Here is a 9,774-nt window from a genome sequence, read left to right on the forward strand (position 1 = left end):
TTTGTCAAAAATTAGTTTCTATAATTAAATCCAGAAACAATCATATTTGGACTCTAATATCGTATACATTATTATTGATACTATTTGTAGTAATTTAAATAAAATTATTATGAAATTATATATATCATATATAAATATTATTTATGAATTATAATTATAAAAACAAATGAATTTTTAAATTAAATAAATTACAAATAAATTAGGCATAAGAGATCACAGATTTCATAATAATAATAAAAAATAATTTATGTTTTTTTCAATTTTTATAAATATAACATTAAATATTATGAGATAAATAACATAACATTTGGCGACAAAACATAAGCATAAAAATGCCATTGAATTTGTCCCATGAGTTAACATATTAAAGCCGAACACATGTTTGGTTCAAATGAGAGATAGATTTCGTTTTCTTATGTTTCACCCGAATTGGGTTCGCGATAGTGAGCCCTCATATATGCGTACAACTGGGCAATGAAATTAGTGGCTGAGATATAGTCTCTTAATATTAGATAATCTCGAAGATTACGGAGTGAGGCCTCATTAATATCCCGGTACTGATGAGACATAACGTGCCGCAAGATGTCGGCCTTTGGCTCAATATTCTTGATATGCATTCCCAGTTGTATTTCACATAATAACTGGAACAGATCGTATTCAATGTCTTTAAATTCGGTGACCATCTTTCCATCGTGAAGCACCTGATCCAATAGGATCTGCTCTAAACCAACAGCGAAGTACTGGATATACTCATAAGCCGTGGAAAACGATTCGCTTAACTAATAATAATAAGTTTTAATTATTACTTTAAATATAATTTATTCTTTTATGTAATATATATTTTATAACAGAGTTAAGATAAGGGTGGAAAATAAAGTTATTTACCCCCACCCACCCCTCCTGATCCTGAAATCAAAATTTTTCTATTTTACCTCAAACTTATTGATATAATTGAGAATAAAAGAATAGTATTAATTTATTTAATTAAATTATGTATTTGTAACGCATTGGTTGTTGAAGTTTTAAACACTGTTAAAATTGCAATTTAACAAGTTTTAGATAAGATAACAAACTAGCCCTAACCTCCCGTTCCTTCCCTTCCCACAAACCACTTCCTAACCCTCCACACCCACCCCAACCTAACCTAAATAAAGTAATAAAATAGTACTGCATTTGTTATAAACAATGTGTTTGAAACTTCAACAACAAATGCATTACATTTACTAAACTTTAGCCTAAAAAGAAATTGACCACAAATTTAGAAAATTTAATAAAATTAATAATTAGTTTTTATTATACACTGACTTAAATTATTGTAATTAAGAAATAAGAATTTTTAAATTTTTGTTAAATATTAAGAATTTCTATTTAGAAAATTTTAAGGAATATTAGGAAATTTTTGGAAATTTGTCGCTTAAAATTGCAATATAATTGCAGTTTCAAGTCTATATCCAACCCAATACATCCCTCAAAATTTGTCAATATTTTTGTCACTTTAGTGGACACAATATCATACATGAAATCAAAACCCTTTCTTAACCCTTATATATAAATTTATTTCTTACAGTCATTTGTTGAAACACTTGTTCAGAAGTGACCGGAATTTCTGGCAGCCATTCCTGACGATACGTTTTGACCCCTTCTTCAAACTCCGGGTCAGGAAATGTATTATTAAGCTATCATTTGAAGCAATAAAAGAAAAAAATGTAAATCATTTTAAATTGTTCATTGTTTTTAAAGTTATAGTTTTTTTTGTTTAGTTTGGTTTTTAAATACTTATTTACTTTAAAATTATTTACAGTTTAATACAATTTAAAAAATAAGCCGACAAAACAAAGTACTTGGAAAAACATATGTGATTTTGTAAAAATATAGTATTTAAGTATTATATAAATTATTATATAAAAACTAATAATTTATGATAAAAAACAATTTATAAATTCTTGTAATATTATGAATCATTACATACAACGAACTCATAGAGCGTTAAGTCAAATGAGTAACTGTTTTTTCCATTGAATCCATTGAATAACTATAACGTTATGTACAGTATGTAAACCCTAATTGAATTTACTAACTGATTAGTATTGATAGTACAAAAGCCTTGGTGTAAATGCACTAAATATGCTATGAATTACATATTATTACAATAAAGTCTCGTAATATCACATAATTTTTTAATTACTGTTTTGATCACCTGTTTTAATGAACAGTTATGGCTAACTTTTTTTTGTTAATATAATGTATTTATTACATTTATTTAATATATAAATACTGTTTATGAAATTAATTTTCATACAATATTTTTAAGTTTATGTGATAGACTGTACGTTAACATAAAGCCTTGGTGTATACTGTACTGTACTGTACTGTATATAATGCATTAAATATTGTATAAGTATTGCCTATCTTGTCATTATAAGAACTAACGCCTACAACAAATATTTATACATTAATTGATTGTTTAATTTTTTTTAATATTATTGACATTAATATTTTAAAATCTAATTATTAACTAATGTTAACTAGATTAAAAACTAAATTTATGAAATACATTATAAAATACATTAAACACAATTAAAATAAAAAATTAATTAAAATATAATTATAAAACAAAAAATAAAAATTTTATTAATAATCATTTACTTTTAAGATATAAAATCATGTTATATATATATGACATATATATAATATAAACTATTATGCAAAACTAAGATATAATATCAAAAATAATATTTAACATAAATATTATAAAATTATGTGAAAATAATAATATATTTTTGCTACTATTAGTGACCAACTGAACCCTCATATAAACATACATTTCAGTGAAATATTGTAAACTATTTCACTACAAATGAGTCATCAAATATCTATCAAATAGTTTTACAATTAATAATAGCATAAGAATACCTGTATATTATAAAGCAAAATACCTTACAGTATATACTGTATATATAGTACTATATTTTGTTTTTCAAATAACTATTCAATACAAAACAATGTACTGTAAGGTTATATTGAATTTAGATATTAAGTGTATTTCAATGTATATTTTGTGAGAACGAGAGGGTGAATGTGAGTTAATCATTGATAGAGTCATAAAAAAGTTTTTTTATGATTATGTGTTATCAATCAAACCATATGTATTACATACTTGTTATATCTTAGTGCGGATCACTTATAATCTAATTAATAGTCAAAACTTTATTTATTATTATCTTATATTTTATTGTATAAACAATTATTAAGGCACCAACTAACCAACTAAATAAATAAAAATACCTAAAATTTGATATAAAAATTGTTTAAATACGATATTTTATATTTTTTGAGAAAGTTATTTATTGATAATAATGAGTTGTTTTGTTTAAGACTGGAGATTAAATTATGAAATTATTACAATGTGTCGGTCGGATCTCTAATATAAAAGCTATTGTCATAATAATAATATAGTCGTAAAAATAATAAAATCTAAAAATAATGTATTTGACGCAAATGTAATTTTTAATATAATTTATTTATTGATAAAAATTAATACATTTATAACTATATAGAGTTGAAAGGAAGCGCTGCATAAATTTTATTAATAACTCAATTTTCAATATTTTTTGTGTAAATTAAATTTTAATTATATATTTTAACTAGACTAAATTTCAATTTAAATTTTTAAAAGCATTACTAATTTAATTAACTCAATTTTAATTTGCATTAAAATATAAATATTATCAAAAAAATTATTATTTAAAAAAAATAAGTTAAGTAAAAAAACTTTAAATAAATGTATAGTCACGTTGTGATTCAAGACTAATATAAATATATTATTGAAAACTTTTTATATAACTCTAAACTCACTTTATATACATTTATATACTGTGTTATATTTATTGCATCACAACTGGCAATCAAAACATACATCATATCCGCAATGTTAGCTATGATTGAATAATTTCACTTAATTTCATTGCAGTGTAGAAAACACAATAAAATACAGTAATAATACATTATATAAGCTTATAGTGTATTATTAAATACTGTACAATACGAGTATAACTAACGTCAATACACATAAACTATCTATAGTTAGGAACTTTAACTCTAAACAGACTAATAAATTGGTGTTAAAATGTTATAACTTATAACTAATAATAGTATAATTAATGACAATTAGAATAAAATACGTAAACAAATAAAATTAACTAAATATAAAAAATTAAAATATAAACTGTTATATAAACTTACAAAAATTTCTTTGACTTGTTGGCCATGATTTCTGGCAACTTTGGCTCTACTCATGACATTACGTAATAGTTCTTTGACGGGAACCGGAGGCGCACCAGCAAAGTCTTTGTCAGGATTTATAGGATGTGTCGGCAGTCGACAAGGATTCACCCATTTTGGTGATGAACTTATTGATAGTCTACGAGATGATGAAGAACGATGTGGCGAACCATTAGGTGATTGTCGTGATTGAGATGAGTCACCTCTGATAGGAGRTGCCATTGAAATGTTTATCGATGAGAAAAATACTATTAATAGTGTTAAGAGTAAAACCAACTGTTGGTTGTGTTGTAGAGATTGCTTTAAAACAACAAATTCTGTGATTAAATAATAAAAACAAATTATTAGAACTATTTTTTCTAAAACAAAATTCTTAAACAAATAAAAAATTATTAGTTTCGACATTATATGATATAACAATATACTATATAATAGATATTATATAACTTTTGACAATAAAAAGTTGAGTAACTAATTATATTTTATGTGTATAACATAGCCAGTGATGACATACTTGACATTTGATGGAAAGGACAAGTGATATGACTAGTGATGAGGATTTGATGACACTTAACGATTGTGCGGTATATGAATGCTTGCATTTGAATAAAGCTCGACGCGTAACACATGTTCATCATTTTGTATCAATTATTACATCAATTTTATTATAATAAAAATAAACTTTTTTTTTTGTCAAACTATTAGTCGGACCATAAGTAGATCAGATAACAATTGTTTAGAGAAATATGACAACAGTTTATACACTCGTGTAATACTATGATATAACTTTGAATACATAAGTAGGGACTTTGACGCTAATATATATGATATTATCTATACTATTGGCAACTGAATTGTATCAGATTAGTAGTCTCACTCTCTTTCACTTACTTAAAGATTGTGACAAAACAATACTGACAACAACATAATAAATAGCAAACACCGGCATTAGTTTGGTTTAAGTACTTCAAAAATCCCCGGTAAAAAAGTGGGGGCTTTGGGGGAGGGGATTAGTGGTGAACCTGGAGTTACGCCGATGCGATGATATGTTACGTATTGTATTAGCTATATACCGGTGCAAGTCATACACTGTGGTGGTGTGTGTGTGTCTATGCTTGAGTGTCGGCGCTTTACAATAATAAACATTAAACACCAAACACCACCACCACAAACATTGCATAGTATAAGCAGTGAAAACACACACACACACACACACACACACACACACACACACACACACACACACAGAGAGAGAGAGAGAGAGAGAGAGAGAGAGAGAGAGAGAGAGAGAGAGAGAGATTGTACCAAAAGCACTGGTAGCCACAAAGGAGTGCTCCCAGTCCTGGTACTGATGACGACCCGTACGTCACTGCAATCGGAAACAATACTTCCGTAAGAAATTCCTTTAGCCTTTCTCTCAAATTACTTACCGATGAGTCCTCACATTTATACTATCTTTTTAATACATTGTTTTCATATTTTACTCTTATATGGTTTATAAGGGACTGTTAAAGTATGTTAGTATAGGGAAAAAGTTAATAATAATAATAAAATTGGAGTTGTCTTAGTTGAATTGCAATTATTTTTATGAATAATTGTTGCTATATTTGTATCAAATATACAATATTTTTGTGTGTTTAGGTTATATGATAGACATTGAATGTATTGTCATGGCTTGTGCTATGAAGTCAAAGGTTATTATGTATTGTTATGTATTGATTGTATACATACAATGGTACATGGTACATTATTGTATCTAATGTTAACAATGGATATTATTTTTTTGTGTCCCCAAAAATACCAGCATTGCGTTGGCGTTGATGTACATTAAATATCACAAATGTGTATCATATCATCATATCTACTATACATTTCTTGTTTCAATGTCTATGCAATTGTTTCCTAAAGACAGTCTATTGGAGACACAATAATTCATACAATAGCATGAAGTTATGCTCCAAATAGTCATTCGCCTACTCATTACTCTCAATGATCTCCCTTTCTCTCTCTCTCTCTCTCTCTCTCTCTCTCTCTCTCTCTCTCTCTCACACACACACACACACACACACACAAAACACACACACACACACACATACATACATACATACATACATACATACATACATACATACATACACACACACACACACACACACACACACACACACACACACACACACACACACTAAGTTCAATACAGTCACTTGAGATGTACAGTAAAAAACTTAAACGATTTTCTAAGAAGACAAAGCCATCAATTTTGCTTATTTTCTTCACTATTTCTATCAAACGCTTAATTATTTTCTCTTAAATAAATGCTAACCATTTGCTTATGTATAGCTAACTAATGTTGCGTTTGTTGTCCATCAACTATACAGATCTATCAACATATACAATACATTGGCCAGTATTTCAAACTAAATAACATTTAGTAAAAATTATTTTTTAAAACTTACTAAAATTGTAATTTATATACGTTTTATTGACTTTGAAATTGCATTTTATTTCATTTTAAAACAAAGAATTAAATCTATTATATCTAAAGATATTAGTATTATTATTATCCAATGACTATAAATTAAATACAATAATATTAGCTAACGACTAGAGATAACCCAAGGATGTACAGTACTGTACTCAATATGAAATTAATGGCCAACTAATCGGCCCAAACATTGAAATAGTTTTCTTGGATTTCTTTGATTCATATCATTAAACACACCAAACAATCATTATTATAGTCATCACATCCTCAAAAAAACCAACACTTTTTTTTATTTCACTCTATCTATAAATAAATGCTTTTACTATTATTATATTTCATAATAAATTGTTTATAAAATAATGTTTTAAAATATAAATAGTAACTCATAACGAAATGCCATATAAATGCTATATTACACATGTTATAAATAGCATTGTATTGTATTGTTATTGAATAATAGGTGCACAGGTATTAGTGGGATTGCCCATTATTACCACATATTTTTTAATACATGTTTTTCTTATATAATTTTAATAGATATTTATAGTATTATTAGGGGAACTACAGTTTAAATTTATAAATTAAACTTTTTAAACAACTTATCTAATATTTATTAATTATTAATGAGTTGATGTCTGCAACAGTTACTGATTGATACCTGAGTTTGTATTTAAAAATTAATAATAATTATATATATGCTAATATATACATGTGAAAGATACTGTATATTATAAGTAGACTTTCCATACCTAGCTAAATAACTTAAAGTGAAATAACTCAAAAAAATAATATATTGTTTCACCTTTTTTTCCTAATAATAACTAATATTTTCACAAAATTTTAAAAATATAGTATAAATATAACGTAATAAATTTTTTAAATTATAGTTCTATAAAATTATTATTAATTATAAAAATAACAAAAATTATAAAAAAAAATTAGTATTAACATAAAACAATGTTATTATTGTAATATTTTACTTTAAATTTATACAATATTATAATTTATAAATATATAATTATTAATTTAATAGAAATACAATATTAAATCAATTACTTTACAAAAATAATTATATTAAAATTAAATTGTTTATAGATAAAAAGGATAACAAATAATTATTCAAATATTTGTTTTTATATTAACTATATTTCCAAAGTATACTTAGGAAATTACTTGATTTGATTGCAATAACAATTTTTTATAATTTTTTACTCTATATTTTCAAACAAACTTAAAAAGGTTGTTTTCTGGAATCTATATGTGTGTGTGTTTATGTCTGTGTCTGTGTGTAGCATTTCATTTTGCGAATTTTAAAGTTCTGACTTCAGATTCGGTTATAAAATTACTAATAATGATCTATCTATTCAGGACCATGGTCAAAATGGCGTATAACAAAAAAAATCATAACTTTTTAACCGTAATAGATAAAAATGTGGATTCTTTACTATACTATATAGAATAAAATGGAGTACGGAATATATTAATGACAACTTTGTACTTTATGGTAAAATAGGGTAAATACCTGATAAGCCTTTTTAAAAACAAAAATTTGAAAATTGTTGATAACTCAGACAAAAACATACTTATATTGTTTGTATTACCTGAGCCTATAGTAGACAACAATAGAAATTATTTGGGAGTATTTATTGATTTTTAGCGCCATTCTGTAATTTTTTAGAACTTTTGAAAAATGAAAATTTTATATCACTATATACACAGCAGTAAATATTTAGGTTATAATATATCTTATATAAACTAATGGTTATAATCCTATTTATATTTGTCATTAAAATTAGTTTTTGGCAATGCTATCTAACAAATCCATAATATAGTAATTTCTTATTCCACCAGTTTTTAGTTTTAATATAATTAGTTATGATATTAAACGATAAAAATATGTCCAAATATTTTTTTTATTTACAATTACAAAAAAATATTACCGGAATTCACGCTAACGCGGATCAAAGCAATAATCTATTTATTATTATTGTTAATATACCTGCATTTTACATACCTGTATTGCATTTTGTAAATTAAAATAATTTCCGATATCTAAACATCAAATGATTTAATATAAAAAGTATAAAAAATTATTATACAATTTTAATTATATAGTGTATGTGTTCTGTACTATCATTACGGTACTATGTTTTGGTGCAAATAATAGTTATGTCCTATCAATGGACGAGTAGCTCAAGAGTAGTAGTAATAGTAGTAGTAGTAGTAGTAGTAGTTTTAAGTAATAATATTAGTATTAATACTACTGTATTTTTATAGCATTAGCTTAGGTAACAAATTACTAGTAATGTTATATAAGTCGTGATTTTTCGAGACACCACTATTTGCCCCACTGTTAGCCTTTTACAGTACCCACAGTGTCCCACACCTTAAAAATTGATTCATTCAAATGTGTACGTATTGTACTGTATATGTGTACCCAGTAAACAGGTATTAAATAGTTTTATTTATGTACAGAATTTTTTAAAAACTAACCAATAATGTTAATCTAAGGACAGTAGTCTCAAATGTTTTTAGTCAAAACCAATGTTTATCGGAAATGATTAAAATAGTTATGTAAAGAGAGATTTCAACGCATCCTCATTGAAGGTCCGGTTTTGTGGGACATCATTGTTATTGTACTTTATTTTATAAACATTACATTTTACACATTGTAAATAATATCATTGATGTCTATCAACTAAGATAGTTAAGCATTCATCTCCTGAACCTATAAATTGTCAATTGATTTTAAATTGAAAAACTTAACAAAAAGGGTCAAAATTTTGAACCATTAAGAGTGTCATTTGATCTCACATTAGTCAACGTAACTATAAATCTCACTTAATATAACAGTTGACAAAATTTTTTAGCTTTTAGAGTCAAACCTTTAACCCTCCCCTATAATAAAACATAAGCCTAAAGTCGACCCCCCGATGACATTGAATATTGTGGTGAATCCTGAGGTGATATTTTTTATACTTGAATTATATAACAGTATAAAACTAATA

The 9,774-nt window shown here is 25.7% G+C and overlaps 1 protein-coding gene across 1 annotated transcript; it reads right to left on the reverse strand.

The window, feature by feature from the left end:
* Positions 1-375: 375 nt before the first annotated feature.
* On the reverse strand, positions 376-4,873 carry LOC128964636 (uncharacterized). Its single transcript, XM_054311266.1, has 4 exons — positions 4,796-4,873; positions 4,243-4,598; positions 1,566-1,676; positions 376-779 (listed from the first exon to the last, which is right to left on the reverse strand). Exons 1-4 carry the CDS (start codon positions 4,800-4,802, stop codon positions 414-416), a joined length of 840 nt encoding a protein of 279 aa, XP_054167241.1. The 5' UTR covers positions 4,803-4,873; the 3' UTR covers positions 376-413.
* Positions 4,874-9,774: the final 4,901 nt, after the last annotated feature.

Source organism: Oppia nitens, unplaced genomic scaffold (assembly GCF_028296485.1).
Source record: "Oppia nitens isolate AA-2021 unplaced genomic scaffold, nextdenovo-longstitch-racon4-pilon3 scaffold9_pilon_pilon_pilon, whole genome shotgun sequence".
NCBI lineage: Eukaryota > Metazoa > Arthropoda > Arachnida > Sarcoptiformes > Oppiidae > Oppia > Oppia nitens.